Genomic DNA, 21,042 nt, shown 5'->3' with positions numbered 1-21,042 from the left:
CAAACCCAGTACGTCATCATGACGTTCGCGCTAGCTGCGCTGTCATTAGCGAGTTTTAGTAGACCGTGTTTCCCGCTCCGCTAAACCCCTCCACTACCCGGAACTCTACAGCCAAGGCCATCGGCGCGCAGGCGCAGTGGCGGTTTCTTCGTAGCGGAGGGCTAGCGGAGCGGGAAACACGGTCTACTAAAACTCCCTATTGGCTGGACGCTTCCGACACTCCGTCCGCCGTGCGAAACTATCTGGCATGCTGGACGCACGCCGGATCGCCGATCCGACGTCTGAAGCGACCAAAGTTTTCGGATCAGGCAGTCGTATAGTAGTCGGACGTCGGATCGGATGGATTTTTATCCCGCATGTGTCTCGCGCTTTACAGGGTGTCGAAAACGTCTTTCATTTTTTTATCCTCATTAAATTTTTAGAAAGAAGCCGTGAAAACTACACTTATGCGGTTTGTTCAGGTGAATAATAAGGCCTGGAGGACATAGTTTAGGGGGCTAATCGTAACAATCATTTGAATCATTAAGTAAAATTTTGTCATAACTTTTAGAGCACAGCTCTTAGGCGCCCGTTTCCGGCCTGAGCGGCGTCGGCGTCGCCGTCACCGTCGGCGTAACCGCGCGGTGCATTATGAGTACATTTCCCCGAAGGAACCCGAGGTCCTCCCGAAGGAACCCGAGGTCCTTCGGGAGGACCTTGGGTTCCTTCGGGAGGACCTCGGGTTCCTTCGGGAGGACCTCGGAGGACCTTTGGTGACCTCGGGGAGGGGGTCACGTGACCCCCCCCCCCCTGAGGTCACGTGACCACACCCCGAGGTCCGTGACCACTCCCCCCCGAGAACACGTGACCCTCAGTACCCTCCCCTCCTCCTCCTCAAGAGCTGCGCTCTAATTCGGCGTCACAGGGAGTTGTAAACGGCTTTCATTTTTAATTAGGGAGTCTATCCGTATGGTTTGAATTAGAAACTTGCTGAGCGTCATCGAAAACAACTAAATCACTAACTGAAAAATGAAAGCTGTTTACAACTCCCTGTGACGCCGGATAAGAGCGCAGCTCTTGAGGAGGAGGAGGGGAAGGGTACTGAGGAGAAAGTATATCCCTCCTCCCTCTTCCTCACCTCCTCATCCTGTCTGCTGCTCCTTCCTCCGAGCGGCGTCGCCGTCGTCTCACGAGGGTCACGTGACCTCAAGGGAGTCACGTGACGTCACCGGGTTCGCGTGACCTCACGGGGGTAACGTGACCCTATGAGGTCACGTGACGATGGCGATGCCGATGACGTCACCAGTGACGACGACGTCACCGATGACGTCACCAGTGACGTCACGCGTCCCATAACGCACCGCGCGGTTAAGCCGACGCCGATGCCGCTGAAGCCGGAAAAGGGAGCTTAAGAGCTGCGCTCTAGAAAAAAGACTGAGTGAGAAGCGTGCGCTAAAGCTACCAGTCGTGCAGCAGAGCGAGGCTACCTGTGCGATAAGGCGCCCTCGCGATTTTTCCGTCTCTTATCATAAAGCCCGAGCCTTGTACCTGCTACACGAGCGGTAACTTTAGAGCACCACTGAGCTTCTCACACGTTCGAGGTCTTTCCACAAATTACTGACGTCGTAGCTTTCAATGACGCTCAGCAAGTTTCCAATTGGAACCATATGTCTATGTTCACCAATGAAAAAGTCAAGTAAAACATTCTGCCCAATTAGCCGACTGATCGTTACTATTAGCCTCCTACACTATGCCCACTGTCCGTACAACTCACCTGCCCAAATTGCGTAATTGTAGTAATCGCTTTATTTTTTAACAAATCTGTTAAGATTGAAAAAAAAATAAAATGAAAGGCATAAAGAGCCTGCCCAACGTTTTGTAAACCCGAGTCTGAAAAAAAAAAAAAAATTGGGCGGGTGTGTCGTGCACTTTTTGTTCCAAGTCTTAGGTGCTCAACATGTTGAATGTTCACCAGCTCCCCTGTATCTCCTTTGTTATTCCTACATATATATTTGTACCACTTACCTTTCCTCTCGCGTCTTTGAATATCGTGGCCCACCAATAATAATATATTATTTTCTTTTGAATTTCCCACCTCAGCGCAAGTGCGGCGCAAGTCTTAGCAAAAATGTCATTGTGGCGCAAAATGTAGCAGACTTCCTCTCATCGCCCAATTAGGCCCAAATGGCGCAGAATTTCCTGACTGAAGATGTATTTGTATCAGATGTCTGGGCTCCATGAAACTGACAACAAAGGCTCGGCGAGTTCAGTCGCTGCCTTAGATCCCCCTTTCCACTCGAAGAAACGATGGCAGTGTGATGAACTTGAATGAGGTTCTTCCATAGGCTGCACTCCACTGGTGCCCGACTTCATCAAGCCGAAGCCCTCATCAAGACCTGGATCTGCAGGGAGAAAGCGTAAGTTCGAAAAACGGGAAATGTCAGGCGGAAATATCAGGAACGGGTCGAAAAACACACAAAAACAGCTGTATCAAAAAAGAAAAAGAAAAAAAAGGCGCACATAATTTTTTTTGGGGATGTACGACATTTCAAGCATTCATGAAAAATCATTTCACCATGCTCGTCGCTTCGAAGCCTCGTCAGCGGTCCCATGTTTTCGAAGTTTATTCTTAGTAAATTTCAAATAGTGTTTTTCGGGGTTTATTTTTTGCCAAAAAAATCGTGGTTTTTCGAAATCTATGCTCGCTATATTCCCAATTCTCCGAGATTCGGAGTTTGATAATTCTTTGCTCCCTCCTACCAAGATTCCTTTGAAATACAATCGATTTTTTTTATTTGCCCTCAAAACTATGTAATCATTTTTTCGCATAAATCCGAGGTAACCAAAATTTTTCAGCCTAGCGTTTTTTTTAAGAGTTTTTCGGATATATCTAAAAACTCGAAACCCTATACTTATAACTTGTAAATTAGATACGCAGATGAACACTCAAAAGACAAAAAATACAAAAAAGTGAAAGCCGTTTACAACTCCCTGTAACGCCGAATCGGAGCGCAGCTCTTGAGGAGGAGGAGGGAAGTGTACTGGGGGGAGGGTAGACCCCTCCTCCTCCTTCTCCTCCTTCTCCCCTCATTCTTTAATATGCTCCGGGGGGTCACCTGACGTCGGGGGAGGGGGTCACGTGACCTCGGGGGGGGGGGGGGGGCGGAGGGGTGTCACGTGACTTCGGGAGGGGGAAGGGGGTCACGTGACCTCGGGGAGGGGGGCCACGTGACCTGGGGGGTCACGTGACCTTGGGGGGACCTTGGGAGGGGTCACGTGACCTGGCGTCGCCGTCGGCGTCGCCGACGGCGACGCCGCCCAAGCCGGAAACGGGCGCCTAAGAGCTGCGCTCTAAAAAAAAAAAAAACCGAAACACTTTTTTTTTTTTTTTTTTTAGGCGAGTTTCACGTATCTTGGCTTTCTTTTGTAAACGCCGAAGATTTCAGGGTTACCCGCATGATCAGTCTCAATTTTTTCGATTCGTCTTACAGAGGCCTCGACCACTGCCGCCGCAGGATCATCCGGGAAAGAGAACAGGCCCCCCAAGGTTGGTATCATGACGTCACCGAATGGAGGCCAACGCAGGGCAGGGGTATCGGACGGAAGTGCTGCCTTAGCGTTCGGCCGAAGCTGCGCCGCTTTGGTCTCATTTCGATGATGCGAAAACTTTATAGTCTTACGGCCTTGCGCCACGGCGGCTCCGTGTGACGCAGTTTTGTGCCTGATTCTGCGACACGTTCTCTGCATCAGTCAGTTGGGTGAATGGGTGGACGATTGCGGCTGAAACCTTTTAATCGGGCGGCGGCTGTTGCGCCACCTAGACAAAGCTTTTATTTCAACAATTAACTCACGACCACGGTCAGGACCGGAGGAAAAAACGGGACGGACAAAACAAAGCTCCAGCTTTGTGTTGTCCGTCCTGGTTTTCCCCCGCTCATGGGTTAGCGTGTCAGTATTTGACCAGCTGACCTGCACACCTACTTTAGTTTCAATTATCCCATCTCCAATTTAAAAAAAGAATACAAAAACAGTGAGGCTACACTTTTAAACCGCACACTTCTACATGCTGAAGTAATAGGGCGTGGTAAAGCATCCCATATCACTGCGCTACATGCCTTTACTATTCGGTCATACGTGCACTGCACAGTCGCGACTGATCATGCAAAATCCGTGACTATGACGTCAGTCGACATCATGTCCGACGTCACGTGCTCCGCCCTTTCAGAGCGCCGTGGCGGGAGCAGCGACGCCCCTGCAGCGAGGAAGTTCCCGCCTGGCTTCGAGGCCCTGCGTGAAGCCGCTCTCCGCTGCGCAGGAGAAGCAGGAGGAGGAATACGGTACGGGGACCCGTTTACTGCCTGACGCGGCAGTATTCACTATGAATATCGTCACCGTTATTGTCATCGCTTCTTCGTCAATGACGGGAAGTGCCAATTTCCCTGGATGTAAAATTAGTACCATTACAAAGCTTGGCGAAACCAAACTGACAAGGGCCCTCAAGCTGAACGCCAGGGAATAGCGCTGTGTGTATTTTTAGGCAGCGTAAAGTTAGTCGGCCCTAATGTGCAACTTGTATGTCCGCTGTAGGTGACAAATTTAGCCAGTGCAATAGCATTGCTCGCTCGGGATCTTTGACGCGTGCATCGGGCCTTAGTGATACACGACCGTGCACGCAAGACCGATGCTCATCCAGATCGAAACGGGCAGGGGTGGGCATATAAATCCAGAATCCACGGGTTCTGCGGCGTGCATGAATTATTGTTCGATGCACAAGCTTGTTTGGGGCAATCGTCATATCGGAATTCAGAAATTCGGGAGGGGGAGGGGGAGGTGGACCGCCCCGAGTGCCGCTGACCCTAGTGACGCCACTGGACCTAAGGCATCAGGGCATCGGGTGAACGGTTCATTTGGTAAGGGGTGACTTTTCTTCGTCCGGTGACGTGCGCAGATCCCGGAGAGGGCACCTCGAGCCAGACGCGGTACCCGAAGCGGAGCCGCAAGTCCGTCAACTACGCCGAGTGCGAAGTTCCCTCGGAGGACGAGTTCTTCTGTGAGTGTCCACAAGTCGGGGGTACTCGGACAAGAGACCTTCTCCCTTCCCTCAGTGACACGCCATGTTAAATTCAAAAGCTTAATTAATTATAATGGGGCTACAGAAGTGGGTTGTTCACTGCTGTCCGTTGTGCAGACTGCCTGGAGTGCGGCGAAGACCGGCACGGCGACTGTCCCGTCCATGGACCGCTCCAGTTCGTCAAGGACACACCGGTGAGATATTTACACGACTTCCTCGGTGTCTGGCGCGCGTCGAGGAGGCATTGTGGGCTTTTGAAATGGCAGGAGAGCGGGGAAGCTGCGAAGAGACGGTGGAAGCCATCTGTGTTGGGAGAAGAGGGACTTCATGGCGTGATCGAGTTTTCACTTTCGGGTCCGGGCGTTACCTGTGTACGTCGATAACCTCCCTTGAATTCCGCGTGCTACCCCGGAAAGTATACACGCGGGTTTCGGTTGCTCCAGCACCAGACTGGACATCCAATGATAAGAATCTGCGAACTCTAGTGTACTATACTATTAAGTCGTTATCCAGAGTCTACATTGGAGACAATACACTTCAAGAATTGAGCGTCTATATTTTAGTGATTACATTGGAGGATATCCAGAAAACCCTCGATGGAAACCATAAAAATGTCTAATTATCTGCTCCCATAATATTCTGTCAGTTTCATTGAAGTGAACCATACCAAAAGTGGTATTCCCGCCTGCAAGTCTCCTAGTTTTAGCGTAGCTGGATGTGTCAGGAAGTATCCGATCCTCGAGCGTCCTATACATATCACGGGTTTGCAATCACAGCCCGAAATGCTTACAGATTTTGTTTTAGTACATATTTTCTGTTAGATTTACAAAATCACAACTGAAACCGAAGTTTTGTCGCCTTGTTCGAAAATAAGTAATAGTACAAACAAATACACGTTCGTTTTTGTCATCCTCGCTGATAAAGTCCTTAAAGTACGTGAGCTCTGTTTATATATTCGTTACAACGTCATATCCGTCCCCTCTGATTAATTCAGGTTCCCCCGGGGGACCCCCAGCGCGCGAACAAGACCCTACCCGAGGGTCTGACGCTGGCCCGGTCTTGCATCAAGGGGGCCGGGAAGGGGGTCTTCACCCTCAGGCCCCTCCCTGCCAGGCTGTGCTACGGGCCCTACGAAGGCGTGCGCTTCGCCGGCTCCGGCGGGGGCAACGGATACACCTGGAAGGTGCAGTGCTCCCTGTGGGCTGCGCGAGCATGCGTGAACTCGAAGGGTCTGAACCTGAAAGGGAGGATGGAATTGTCGGGGTACACACTATAGAATACCATACTCCCTTATGGGTGTAGCTGGTCTCAAGGATAACATCCTAAGGGTGTTACAGGAACAAGTTTAGAGCGCTAGAAAAGACGCTAATACTTTGTGCTCTGGCGGTGCGGTATCCTAAAGATACTTTTTTACTAGCAACAATGTGCAAGCAGCACGCATCACCTTCAGGTTGTACTCGCACAGATAGCACAAAAAGTCGCCAATTCAGAGATACCCATTCCCAGATGAGCGCATCCAAAATTACGGAAGTTACAAGTAGGTTTCTTTGTTCTCGTCAGTACCTCAGTTATAGCATAAGAACTCGAAGTTCAAGAAATGTATCCCCAAGTAAACACTAAATCAATGATAATCTGATTTAGTTGCCAAAACAATCTCCTTGAAATGCTTCAGGCGGGTGTAAAAGTGGTGCGTCACTGCGTGCACTTGCCCGGATCCAGGTGCGTGGCCGGGGCGGCTACCTGGTGGACGCCCGGCCCCTGTCGGTGTCCAACTGGATGCGCTACGTCAACTGCGCCCCGAGCGAGAAGAGCCAGAACCTCGTGGCCTTCCAGCACAGGGGAGGCGTCTACTACCAGACAAGGGCCAAGATAGCGCCGGGGACCGAGCTGCTCGTCTGGTACGGGGACGAGTTTGGCGCCGAGCTAGGACTCGTCGAAGCCAAGGACGGAGCCCAGAAGAAGCGTGAGTGGGGGACATCGGGTGCAAGGATACGCTGAGTTTCGAAGTTTGTCATTGGAATAAAAATTGGCAGGAGTGCACTGTTAGTAATGGAACCCCGATATATAAAAATACTGTTTTTTTTTTCTTGAAATATGAAGTTATTATAATATCCAGAGAAATAGCCCATCCAAAATTAAAAGAAAATTGTACGAATATTAGGAATGGGCTACCTTTTGGTTTGCAGTCGAGAAAGTTTGAAAACAAAAATATTTTTTTTAGATAACGTGTCTCTGTCAAATATGTTATCACGGTGAGGTGGCAATGAAGCAAAGACTACTGTACTTCCCAGTCAGGAATGTTCGCTTATATACCCGTACCACACGGTCAACTCGAATGCCATTTACAACGAATGACATTCGTCTGATCAACGAATCGGCTCGCGATCTGTCGCGCGTGGAATGCGCCACGCCCGGAGCGTCGCGCGCCGATTGGCCGATCGTTCAAATGTCATTCGTTGTAAATGGCATTCGAGTTGCCCGCGTGGTACGGGTATTATATATCCCGCCTTAGCTAACCGGACGCATTTACGCCAAGATCATCCTTGATCCGAACACTACGATTACTAAGAGTAGGCTATCTTTTGGTGTTTTGAAGGGAGACAACAAATCGATCCGAAAATGGGGGGCGGGTTACCTTTCGGGGGAGGGGCATCTCTCGGGATGTTACGGTAGACTGTTCCCACTTAACACTCTGCACCCCCCGGTCTTGCTCGTCCATGTGCAGGCCAAGAAGATGCACCGTCCGTCGAGGGGCCAGCGGAGAGCTTCGCGTGCGGGGACTGCGACAGCGTCTTCGCTTCCCTCGAGCACCTCCAGGGACACCGGAAGAGGATGCACGGGAGGAGAGAGGGCAGGCACCGATGCGGTCACTGTCCCTACTCCAGCGATAACAAACCACTCCTAGTCGAGCACGAGCGCACCCACACGGGAGAGAGGCCCTTCGTGTGCGGCACCTGCGGCAAGGCTTTCACGCAGGAGGGCCACTTGACCACGCACCAGAGGGTGCACACGGGCGAGCGGCCTCACGAGTGCGCCGAGTGCGGGCAGAAGTTCGCCCTGCTGGCACACTTGAAGACGCACGAGAGGACGCACAGCGGAGAGCGGCCCCACGTCTGCCCAGAGTGTGGGAGAGGATTCGTTCAGAGAGGTCACCTCGCAAGCCACAGGCGAACCCACTCCGGCGAGAAGCCTTATGCCTGCCCCCTGTGCTCCTACAGGACCTCTAATTTAAGCGACGTGAAGAAGCACGTGATCCGGGCGCACTCAAAAGAGTATCCCCACAAGTGCGGGGACTGCGGCAGAGGGTTCCTGGCCCCAGGTGAACTCAGAAGCCACATGAGGAAACACCACACCTGCAATGACCAGGAGCGGTAGATGGACTCAATGATGGGGGAGGGGGGAGGGCACCGGGTCCTAACGACACTGGGGAAACCCGAAGACAAGGGTGACACCGGCGAGTTCTTCTTTTGCTTTTTAATAAATACATTGTACATAGAATTGGCCTCGGCTTACTGTTCCCCAGTAGCGTATCGTCTAAAAGGGTCACTTTTCCCAACCGTGGGTGTAAGGGTCGACGAAGGCTGTGCTGTGGGCCGTTAGCACGAGAGGGACTTGGCTGGTCTACGAAAGCGTTGGCGAACGATTCCCGCGGTGGTGGGCGACTTCGAGAGACGGGCGTATACTTTGCGACGCGAGGTTCAAAACGTGCGTTTTCAGCCGAGAGAACTGGAACGTGCGTTTCGGGCCGGGAGGACTATCGGAGAGTTCGGTGGTTGGATGGGCAAGGTTAGACCACATCTGGCGGAACGATCGTCGGTGCTGTCCACAGCGGGGTCGGCTGTATGACTCGCCTGGCGAGTTCTAAGGAAGAGTTTGTTCGCGTCCAAACCCGCCTGACGTTTGGCCGTGAGACATGCAGTGACGAAAATGCTGCGTCATTTGCGCCAAATTGCTCATGAAGGGACGTCTGCTGCATTATGCGCCAAAATGCCATTTTTGCTAAGAATTGCCCCCCACACCTGCATATATATATATATATATATATAACACGGGCACTTCACAGCATCGTACGTGGTCTCCGAGGAGGATATGAACGAATATGTGCAGATGAATGAACCGTACTTAATCCAATGAATCAAACAATCAAAGTTTACGGGAACCCGCCGAAAGCCAAAAATTGGCGGAGCCAGGATTTGAACTCTGGGCCTTTAGTCGATGATCGCCGACATCGACTAAAGTTTCAGACGGTGTCGTCGATGTCAGGAACTAAGAGTCCCCGAGAAACCTTTTGCATACTACATGAAGGGAAACCAGGGTCTTGCACTCCTGATAAGGTCGCTTGATTATAGCGTGGGTACTTGCGGCTCTCACTTGCGTGCACGCGTGGAGCTTCACCGCTTTGCACCGGAGTGCTAGGAGCAGCGGCTGACACGGGGAAGCGCCTGGCTTAGCTCGATAGGCAGGCACATTATGGTCAGGATGATTACGGGGCGAACTTCTTTGTCCTCATTGTAAGTTAATCTCCAATTAAAAGGAACAGATAATGAGAGAAGGGAACACGAGTCTATATATATTTGAATGAATATGGTAGTCCTGATAGTTTCCGTGCAGCTGTCGATCGAAAGAGCAGCGAACTTCGACGTAACTCTGGTTTTAACGCCGCTAAAAAAACTTTATCGAGTTTAAAGCGCGACTGTAGTCCTTTATAGTATTGTTGGTTGGCTGCTTTTGTAATCTATATTATTATATGCTTGCGTTTGGTCGCTTCATTAAACTTACGGGACGCATCTTTATTGGTAGACGTGTTAGCGGATATGCTGGTTTTGCTGGCATTAAAAAAATATATCTACAGTCTAAACAAACTACCGAGTGTAAAATGAAAAGGGGAGGAAAGATTCAATCCACTACGCTACGATACACTTTTCAACCCTTTTTAATACCCACTGTAAATGAAACCTCTGACTAGAGCCTTATTTAAGAACGTGTTCCTTTAATGCTCTATATATTATTTTTCTATAAACAGTAATAAGTAACCTGCTCGAGTGCCAAACACAAACCCTTGATTACTATCATAAATAAACTCATTAAGAGACTCAATCAGTTTTTCATTCTCGAGTGATGTGCTAACAGATGTCGGCATCTGCTCCAAAAGAGTCAGTGGCTGCTCCAAACCAACATTTCCCCACTACACAACCTGCTACAAAAGGTCAGATGCCTATTCCATCACTGGACATGCGCAGGTCGTGGGGTCTCACGCGGGAAACTTAAAGGGAAGATGGGGCACTTCTACATTTGAGAAAAAACGCTTGAATTGCGTTCATTTGTCCTTTAGATTAACAGATATTAAAATTGTATTTCAATGCGACGCGCCGGAGAGCCATACGAGCAAATTTCAAAGTAGGACTGAAGCTCCGCCTCCCTAGCCTTGGGCAGCCAAAAGAGCCGTCGATGACGTCACGGAGAGCGACTGTCTTTCGCGTTTTTCTCGCGTTTAACAATACTTAGGCTGCAAATGGTTTGGGTATTCGGGTTAGGGGGTAAAAATACACTAGAATTCACTTCTAACTCATTTTTTCCAAGAAGCTCCGTAGCTTCCCTTTAAGCAATTCCCCGACGGTGGGAAAGTGGGGCGATTGTTTGCGGCCTCTCGGCCACTAGGAAACGCCCGTCTCATGACCCGTCGGGGAATCGCCGGTCCACCAAAAGAGGGCGGGCCAACCAGTCATATTTAATGGGAACGCTGCAAGTGGGAAACGTATCACGAACGAATGAACGGGTTTTAGTTGCTGCTGGAGCTCCAGAGCTCACGCTCCCTAATCGAACCCTGCCAAGGGACTCCGGGATACAATACCCCCGTAATCGGGATTTAATCCTACGAGCCAGCCAACTTCCGAGCTAACACCTGAGCACCTCCTTCCCACCTCCCTCTAGAGAGTAATCTGTGCAGCTTTCTTTCGGTTATCTATCTTTATTCGTTGCAAAAGTATTCAATCGTTTATATAAAAGTAACCCACTGCTACAGAGTTAGTAGACGTTGTCAAGAGAAGCAACTTGGGCTCCGACGCAAGTACCACCCATCTTCCCACAGCGAAGTTCGTCAGCCGATCCGGACCTCCCGTGGACGACGCAAAGTGTGCACCAAGGAACCCGTTCTGTGCAGCTCCATCTTGCTGGAGAGATACGCGTCCCCAGTGCTTAGTTCATCGCAAGCGTAGCTCCCACTCCATTGCATTTCTTCATCTCAAGAACTGCCTGGAAACGACCTGGAGAAGGAAACACAGGCCTTCCTTTAGGGCGAACGAAGGTAAGAGTGCAGTTACATTGGTCAGGTGACATTGTAAACAGACAGCAAGGTCCTTTTAAAGGTCACATTATTTGTTCTAGTGAGTATTTAACTCGGGTTCAGTTTATACGTAGGAATATTTAAATAGAAAACTTCTATCTTAAAGAAATCTTTCTTTGCAGTACGTCACATCGGCAGCGACAGAGTTGCCAACCAAAAGTCGTTTCTCTAAACATGCTAGCTTCATTATAACATAAATTGTGTAGCACTGATACAAAACACGACGTTAAGGATAAAGGCTACGCGCTTTGTACTATCAAAGTCTTTGACGCACTGTACAGTGAGTTGCCTAAGAATGCCTTGCCAGGGCCGTCTCACAGCCTTCCATGGCTAGGAGCCATAAACAGGGAATCCGGGCTATCATTGTCGCCACACAATGAACCCGAAGCCCGCCATCCGCGACCGGCGCAGAGAAGAAAGCGCACGGCGTGTCCACGGGAAGATGGAAGAACGGCCTCGCTGCCCCTCCAGTCTTTCTATCCAAATGGTGAAGGAAAAACTTCGATGGTGAACAAATCACTAGGTCGTAGAAAAACCGTGGTACTAAGTAAAACGTCTAAGTGTTTAACTTCTGATGTGACTTAAGCGGTGTGAAGCCAGCCTCAAAACTAGCCCATGAAAATCTAAACAATCACAATATTTCATCGGAGGTATTAAAAGGGAACAGGTCAAAATTATTATATTATTCTTTTTTATTGTCTGAAACGATTGACTACGATGCGTGAACATTATCCCCAAACTTCGAAACTAGTGAACGCAGTATTTGTGAAGTAGAGAAATGTTTCCAAAAGCCGAATTTGAAGTTCCCGCGCGATCGGCGCCTGTGCAGTGACCTCAAAAATTGAGTCGTCCTGCAACTCGAGTTTCTCTGGCGCCTCCGTCCCGGCCCGAAGTGTCGTATTCGCCCGCGTCTTCGACTGCTTGCCACCGTGTACCGCCTATCGTTGTGAGCAGACGACGATTCGCTTTCCAGTTTCAAGTTCTTTTAGGATCAGCGATCTCAAATTCTTTGAAACGGTGTGAGGTCGAAGAAAACGCGCAGTGGACTTTTGTGAGTGACGGGAGGGTTCATGTCGCGTCGCTTCTGCGTGAAAGGCTGCCCCGGCGGAGTGTCACAACGGAAACTACGGTACACAGACACCAAACCCAGTTGTTTTGACCGTTTGACGATTTCCTTATCGAAGTCTGATAGGTCGCTAGGAACCTGAACAGGAGAACATTGTTCAATTCCCCGACTCGCCAATGATCCTCAGTGTTACATGTGCCAAGCAGTGCGGCGCCGCCAAGTTTATCGAGGGAGGGTAAAAAGCCAGGAGGCGACATAACTCCGGGCTCCGATTTTCGATATTTCAGAAAGAAAGGCCATAGTGCGTTCGCAATTGCGTCAAACCACATGTTCTACGAATGCCGTTCTTAAATATTACAAAATGTCGTTTACAAAGTTTCTAAATTTAATATTTTTTGACGTCACGAATAAAAAGAAGCGAGGAAATGAGAAGAGGGAGAGAGATAAAAGGTAGATAAAAAGAAAAGGAAGATAAAAAGGCGCGCGCGCGTGAGAAATTTCTTTTCTGGCGTTGTGGTATTTTTTTGCGTGTCTATGACTACACATTGCATCGTTTTAGTTGAAACAAAATCTACATTTGAGGTGGCAGTTCCCCTTTAATCTGTACACCGAGGTATGTACTTCACACGACCCGGAACACTCGATCGCACGCAGCGGAAAGGCTTCAAATTTAACTTAAAAAGATTTGTCCTTTTTTATTTTTTCCGCCACCCACTAAGCCAAAAGCAGACGATTTAAAAAAAAAAAATATTAATTTTAAATCCTTTAACCCTAAGAAAATCAATAAACGTATCTAAGAGATAGCGTAGACCAAGGGGCAACCTGGCGATCAGACAAGATCGTTGGCAAAGGCCAACGATGCACCCTTCCGATCACCGAGCAGGACACCGAAGTTCTCAACGACCCCTGCTAGAAACTGGTGTAAAGCTCCATTAAGAAGCAGTAATTCTTCTCTTACTAGCACCAAATGTTGCCAAAACGTTAATACATCGTCACGAATGTAATATAACGCTTGGACATATTCGGGTACGTTATAAAGCCATTTGAAGAATAACGCAAGAGAAACGTTTTTCGTGTGACAATGTCTCAATGTTGCTGAATGTTGTGTAAAGTTATATTACATAGACAAACGTCTCAGAAGCGTTGAATAAGAATTATTTGAGCAACATTTAGAAATAGCCTCCTGGTAAAATTTTCGCCACAATATTGAATCAATGTTTTGGCGGGAATGTTTGCCTAATGTGACGAAACGCGATACATTGTCACATCACGCCGGAATTGCTGAAGGATACACAAAGTACAATTTAGAATCACGGGAATAACAGAAATAAGTATAATTTAATGTTTATCCTTACAGAAACAATTTTATTTTTATACAAGCAGGGAGAAGGCTCTAATGTTTATAGTGAGTAGGATATTTCAAGCGTGTGCTAAATCTTTTTCTAAAGGGATTGCAGAAAACTACGCAACAAAGGTACGTTCAAAAGCTTCATAACCTAATTGAATTTGAATTCAAACGTGAATTTCGTCATATCTTTTGCAATCTGCACCGTCAATATCAAATGTTTCTCAATCAAATAGTATGAAGTACCAAAAGTGCGAAAAGGCAGACCGCGTCTCATTTCCTCGCATTTTTTTTTTATTCGTGACGTCAAAAATTAAATTTAGAAACTTTGTAAACGACATTTTGTAATATTTAAGAATGGCATTCGTAGAACATGTTGTTGAACGCAATTCCGAACGCACTACTTTCTGAAATATCGAAAATCGGAGACCGGAGTTATGTCGCCTCCTCGCTTTTTATCCTCCCTCGATAAACTTCGTGGCGCCGCAGCGCTTGGCACATGTAGCACTGAGGATCATTGGCGACTCGGGGAATCGAACAAAGTTCTCTTGTTCAGGTGCCTAGCGACCTATCAGACTTCGAAAAGGAAATCGTCAAACGGTCGAAACAACTTGGTTTTGTGTCTGTGTACCGTAGTTTCGGTTGTGACTCCGCCGGGGCAGCCTTTCACGCAGAACCGACGCGACTTGGACCCTCGCGTAGCTCACAAAAGTCCACTTCGCGTTTTCTTCGACCTCACACCGTTTCAAAGAATTTGAGATCGCTGAAAGGGCCCTCAAAGAACTTCAAACTGGAAAGTGAAGCGTCGTCTGCTCACAGAGATAGGCGGTACACGGAGGAAAGGAGTCCGTTGCGGGAGGCGGGCGAACACGACACTTCGGGCCGGGACGGAGGCGCCAGAGAAACTCGAGTTGCAGGACGACTCAATCTTTGACGTCACTGCGCAGGTGCGCAGGTGCGCATTGCGCAGGAACTTCAAATTCGTCTTTTGGAAAAGTTTGTTTACTTCACAAATACTGCGTTCAGAAGTTTTGAATTTTGAGGATAATGTCCACGCATCGTTGTCAATCGTTTCAGATAATAATAAAAAAAATATATAATTTTGATCTCTCGGTGCCCCTTTAATACCTCCGACGAAATTAAGTGCGATTGCGTAGATTTTGACGGGCTAATTTTGAGGCTGACTTTACGCCACTCAAGTCTCAGTAAAAGTTAAACATTTAGACGTTTTTCTTAGTACCAGGGTTAATCTACGACCTAGTGATTTGTTCACCATCGAAGTTTTTCCTTCACCATTTGGATAAGAAGACTGGAGGGGCAGCGAGGGCGTTCTTCCATCTTCCCGTGGACACGCCGTTTGTTTTCTTCTATGCGCCGGTCGTGGATGGCGGGACTCGGGTTCATTGTGTGGCGACAATGATAGCCCTGATTCCCTGTTGGCGGCTGCTAGCCATGGAGGGCAGAGTAGGATCAATGTTGGGGGGCCAGGGAAGGGGGTCAAATTGTTAAAAGGGCTCGAGGTAAGCTCTATCGTGGGCGGGAGCGTCCTTTGTCCGTAACCTGCCTCCAGTTTCTTTTTACGTTAAGACTTCATTTCATCTTGTGATGAACCGCAGCGGAAGGCTAGGGGCTGTGACACGGCCCTGGCAAGGCATTCTTCTGCAACTCAAAGTATAGTGCGTCCAAGATATTGATAGCACAAGGCGCGTAGCCTTTAAGGCCCGTTCACACACTTGCGACTGCTTGCGACCTCTTAAACCTGGGTTCCTTAAAACTTCTTAAACCAGAGAACACACTGGCGCCATCTATTGGGAAGCAGTGTAAACTCGGCGGTCCGGCATATTTTTTTTTATTTCTCGCGCAATATCCTTTCTTTTTTGGCTCGAAAAGCTTTTGTCAATGTTATAAACGAGCCTTTCTATGGGTATTACGCACATTTGACCTCGGAAATCTCGCAAAACCTTCGCTTTTGTGAAATGCAGTTCTAGGGTCACCGCATAGATGGCGCCACAATGTCAGTGTGTTCCCTCATTCTAGAAACATTTAAGAAGTTGTAAGAGATCTCGTCTCTCTCAGTCGTACTCGGTCGCAAGAGTGTGAACGGGCCTTTATACTTAACGTCGTGTTTTGTATCAGTGCTACATAATTTATATTCTAATGAAGCTAGCATGTTTGGAGAAACGACTTCTGGTTGGCAACTCTGTCGCTGCCGATGTGACGTCCTTGAAAGATTGTTGAAGATGGAAGTTATCTATTTAAATATTTCTACGTACAAACTGAACCCGAGTTAAATATTGATTGGAACAAATAATGTGACCTTTAAAAGGACCTTGCTGTCTGTTTACAATGTCGCCTGACCAATGTAACTGTGCTCTTACTTTCGTTCGCCCTAAAGGAAGGCCTGTGTTCCCTTCGCCAGCTCGTTTCCAGAGAGTTCTTGAGATGAAGAAATGCAATGGAGTGGGAGCTACGCTTGCGATGAACTAAGCACTTGAGACGCGTATCTCTCCAGCAAGATGGAGCTGCACAGAACGGGTTCCTTGGTGCACACTTTGCGTCGTCCACGGGAGGTCCGGATCGGCTGACGAACTTCGGAAAGATGGGTGGTACATGCGTCGGAGGCCAAGTTGCTTCTCTTGACTAGAGGGCCTTCATGTTCGAAGCGGGACATGAAGGCACCCTACTCTTGACAACGCCTACTAACGCTGTAGGAGTGTGTTACTTTTATATGAACGATGTATTACTTTCGTAACAAATAAAGATAGATAAGCGAAACAGAGCTGCACAGATTACTCTCTAATGGAAGGTGGGAAGCAGGTGCTCGGGGGTTAGCTCGGGAGTTGGCTTGCTCGTAGGATTAAATTCCGTTTACGGGGCCATTGTCCCTCGAAGTCCCTTGACAGGGTTCGATTAGGGAGCGTGAGCTCTGGAGCTGCAGCACAAACTAAAACCCTTTCATTCGTTCGTTATAGGATCTCCACTTGGTGCGTTCCCACTAAATGTGACTGGTTGGCCCGCCCTCTTTTGGTGGACCGGCGATTCCCCGACGGGTCATGAGACGGGCGTTTCCCGGTGGCCGAGAGGCCGCAACCAATCGCCCCACTTTCCCACCGTGGGGGAATTGCTGAAGTTTCCCGCCTGAGACCCCACGACCTGCGCATGACAAGTGATGAAATCGGCATTGGACCTTTTGTAGCAGGTTCTGTAGCGGGGGAAAATATTGGTTTGGAGCAGCCACTGACGCTTTTGGAGCAGATGCCAACATCTGTTAGCACATCACTCGGGAATGAAAAATTGATTGAATCTCTGGCTGAGTTCATTTATGATAAAGATCAAGGGTTTCTCTTGGACACTCGAGCATATTACTTATTACCGTTTGAACAAAAGTAATAGATAGAACATAAAAGGAACGCAGTCTTCTAAAGTAAGGCTCTAGTCAAAGAAGGTTTCATTTACAGTGGGTATTAAAAAATGGTTGAATGGTGCATCCTAGCGTAGTGGAATAAATCCTCTCTCCCCTCTTCATTTTACACTCGGAAGTTTGTTTAGCCTGTAACTATATGCTATATACTGTAACTATATTTTAATGCCAGCAAGGACCAGCATATCCGCTAACACGTCTACCAATAAAGATGCGTCCCGTAAGTTTAATGAACCTACCAAACTCGAGCATATAATATTATAAATTACAAAAGCAGCCAACCAACAATACTATAAAGGGCTACACTTTCGCTTTAAAGTCTACACTGTTTTTTTAGCGGCGTAGGAACCAGAGTCAGGTCGAAGTTCGCCGCTCTTTCGTTAGACAGCTGCACGGAAACTATCGTGACTGCCGTATTTATTCAAATATATATAGACTCGTGTTCCCTTCTCTCCTTATCTGTTTCTTTTTAATTGGAGATTCACTCACAATTGGGACAAAGAAGTTCGCCTCGTAATCATCCTGACCATAATGTGCCTGCCTGTCGCGCTAAGCCAGGCGCTCCCCCGTGTCAGCCGCTGTTCCTAGCACTCCGGTGCAAAGCGGTGAAGCTCCACGCTGTCACGTTGCTGAGACGCGCAATTGCCACGGTATAATCAAGCGACCTTAGCAGGAGTACAAGACCCCGGTTCTGTTTCATGTAGTATGCAAACGATTTCTCGGGGACTCTTAGTTCCTGACATCGACGACATCGTCTGAAACTTTAGTCGATGTCGGCGATCAACCAGCCAGCGCATCAATCGGCAAGAGCGCTTGATGCCCAGCATCAGCGTCTCTGGCCGGTTGATTCGCAGCATCCAAGGGCGAATTCCTGGCATTCGTCATCTTCTTGTACGTGTTGTTTCATCGGCTAAACCAATCGATGTCGCGTGACTTGCGCTTTTAGCATGCGTGTCTGTGGTTATGTGTTCGAGTCTTCGGCTTTATTCTGATCTAAGACGGAACAAACTATACTTGAGTAGAGACGCTGTGAAGTTCGTATTTGCACAATACTTCTTTCCTTCTACTTCTCTGAATATTAGGGTCGACCAATATGTATATATATATATATATTTGCTTTAAGAGCACCTCAGAGCCCCATAGAGAATACATGAGGTTTTTCACCAAATTAAAAAAATTCTCACATAATAACGGCTGCGCGGATCTTCTTGAAAATTTCGGCTTTAAAGACATTGAGTCATTATCGAGACACTAAGCGCAACAAATGTTTCATCATAAATTTAATTATAATCTTTAAAAAATCATGAAAATGGTCAAAATCGGCTAATTCGGCACTCTTGCGTTCGGAGCGAATTTACAAAATTATCTAAATTGAAACATAAGAAGTATTGCGCTTAATGTCTTCTAAATTTATTACGGAATCGAATAATATTCAAATTATTCATGTAAGTGGATTTGTTCCGTAACTACACCAAATATAAAGAACCAAGGTGTCGGTGCTTGTTTTCGTCGTTTTTAAGGTACCTCTCTCTGCCGTGCGGTGGCGCTCGCTGTCCACGAAATGCGAAATCGTCCGTTCGGAGATCGGCCGGATCGGCACTGTGCGAGGTGTTCTTCCGCGGCCGTATTCCGCGCCCGTATCCTGTTTCATTCTGCACGCCGAGGCGTCAGTGTGCGTGTCTTGCTTTCCTGGTTCTCTCTGGGTAGGTCTCCGTGTTTTCGCAAGTGGCAAATTCACCTTGGAGCTATGGGTCGAAGACAACCGTCCTGTGGCAGGCGGACCGCGAGGTGTTCCACAACCTCGCGGTCCGTCAACGCGTTGTGCTTGTTTCTACTTTTTTTTTTCTTTTAAAAACGGACTTTTTTTTTGACGCAAAGTTTTATTTTATCGTTATCCTTCACACAAACGTCCTTCGGCCTTGGGGTCGTGGAAATCGGGGATGAAGCGTGCACAGAGTAGATCGTTGTTTGCCTCCTTTTTATTTTTCACGGACGTCCTGTGACCTCCGTACGGTTCGTGGTCACCGCAATCTAACGCGGGAAAAAACGGGTCGCCTGCTCTGTAGTCAGGGTATTCCTAGGGGAGGGTGATAACTCGCTGTTTTTCTGGAAATTCACATATCACCCAAAAAGGTGACATGGGTAATGATTACGGTATGTTTTTTCCCGTGTTTATTTTTGAGCGAAAATCGGTGCATGTTTTTCGGTGCTTATTTTTTAATCACCAGTGTGTTATGGATTGAACGTCTTGTGATGACGCTAAAAAGCGTTGATAACCAAAGAAAAATGCGATTGGACAAGAACATTTCAAATTTCCAATTCTATTCACATATCCATTACGCTCTTCTCGTGGGAGCATCTATCCTGACGAAAAATGCCTAAGTCATTGAGCTGTGAACGCATACTCAGTGTACAATCTTTCGGCCTAGAGAGGTATTGCGCACGCTCGAACGCGCTTCACAGCCCAGTAGACGAAGTTGGTGGGACCCAGAAGGCGAGTTTTTGAATGGTCTGTAGTAGGCAAAAGAAACAAATAACAATCAACGCATATCAGCTCTTCAAGCGAAGAGGCGCGTTTCTAAGGTAAATGGTTCCGGACGGCACTAATGTTGTTCGCATTGTCGTAAGATGACGTCAGTTCATACGAACTGACGTCATCTTACGTGATCACGTGACACAAACACGTCATCTTACATGATCTCGTTACACGAAATGACGTCATCTTACGTGATCACGCTGCACGAAATGACGCCATCTTACGTGACCACGTAACACGTCATCTTGTAAGTCAACCTCTCCCCACAGCAGCGCGCTCCGCGCTTTCCGGGCCCGTGCAGTGCTGTAGTCGAAATCAAGCTCCCTATGGCAAGCGAAAGCTTCTGAAGTCTCACATTGAGAATACTCGCAAGCGATCGTCTGTGGAAGCTTCGCACGTTGAGGTTTTGTTGAGATCGAGCCATCGTGTTCCATTAACTATAGTTGAAGTTATCGTTCAATAAAGCCCTAAAAAATATGAATGTAGTTGGTGTAGACATCAAGATCTAATCAAAAATGCGGTTTGACGTCGTTTAATTGACGTGTATATACAAGTGTAAAAAAAAAAGGTGTTATTTGTGCATAGATGTTTAAAAAAGTGTTTATTATTCGACATAGGACTTTGGGAGAAGGATGTGTTCAGATTTTTCTTCATGAGCGCAAATATACCTGACACAATAAATAGTGACGATTTCATCGTCCCAGTGGTGAGCAGGTGATTTCTTGCTCGAAACAATGATGCCATTTCATAAACCAAGTTCTGTGACATATGCTTTTCCAATGTCTGGTCACTATTTTGTAAACCTTTCAGTCCAAACGAGTATACTTCTGTTTGTTTTTGTTAGCTTAGGAGGGGGTCACAGTCTTCCTCTACGACAGACGTACAGAGTTATACCGCAACACGCATCTGTGGAGCACACAGAGCTATCGCTCTCCTGTTGGCGGTGCTGTAGCAGACGACAAAACGCAGCTCCGTAGTCTATCGAGGGCACGGCTAGCCGCGGCCCGTAGCGTGACCGTTCAGACTAGGGAAATGGTATTGAAGAACCGAGAAATGGTATCTTGTATACAATAATCACATGTCGTTAGTATATTCTACTTGCTAAGCCAAATAAATATTTGCAGCTTGTGAGAATATGTTTGCGTGACGATTTACCGTTCACACTCCTGACGGATGTTAGCGAATCCTTCATGTTCGTGGCTCGCAGTTATCGGTACCCCCTTGGAGTGACTTCACCATATATATTTTTTTCTTGCTTGCAGGACATCATAAAAATCACAA

The 21,042-nt window shown here is 47.7% G+C and overlaps 2 protein-coding genes across 5 annotated transcripts in view; both read left to right on the top strand.

Moving 5' to 3' along the window:
• LOC115318783 (histone-lysine N-methyltransferase PRDM9-like) overlaps window positions 1-21,042 on the top strand; it is an 83,048-nt gene that overhangs the window by 45,999 nt on the left and 16,007 nt on the right. For 3 of the 4 annotated variants that reach the window (XM_040213762.2, XM_040213760.2, XM_040213763.2), the window contains 2 exons: window positions 3,471-3,526; window positions 4,205-4,316. In XM_040213762.2, the coding sequence (XP_040069696.1) occupies window positions 3,471-3,526; window positions 4,205-4,316 (168 nt within the window). The remainder of the gene's footprint in view (window positions 1-3,470; window positions 3,527-4,204; window positions 4,317-21,042) is intronic. The other variant, XM_040213761.2, reaches the window with a different exon arrangement.
• Window positions 6,823-8,597, top strand: LOC115330936 (zinc finger protein 239-like). The gene is made up of 2 exons (XM_040213767.2): window positions 6,823-7,013; window positions 7,776-8,597. The coding sequence occupies exons 1-2, from the start codon at window positions 6,827-6,829 to the stop codon at window positions 8,423-8,425; spliced, it is 837 nt and encodes a 278-aa protein (XP_040069701.1). The 5' UTR covers window positions 6,823-6,826; the 3' UTR covers window positions 8,426-8,597.

Source organism: Ixodes scapularis, unplaced genomic scaffold, assembly GCF_016920785.2.
Source record: "Ixodes scapularis isolate PalLabHiFi unplaced genomic scaffold, ASM1692078v2 PGA_scaffold4__175_contigs__length_147842914, whole genome shotgun sequence".
In the NCBI taxonomy this organism is placed as follows: Eukaryota; Metazoa; Arthropoda; class Arachnida; order Ixodida; family Ixodidae; genus Ixodes; species Ixodes scapularis.
Note: the sequence above shows the minus strand (reverse complement) of the source record. Positions and strands in the feature narration are given on the sequence as shown.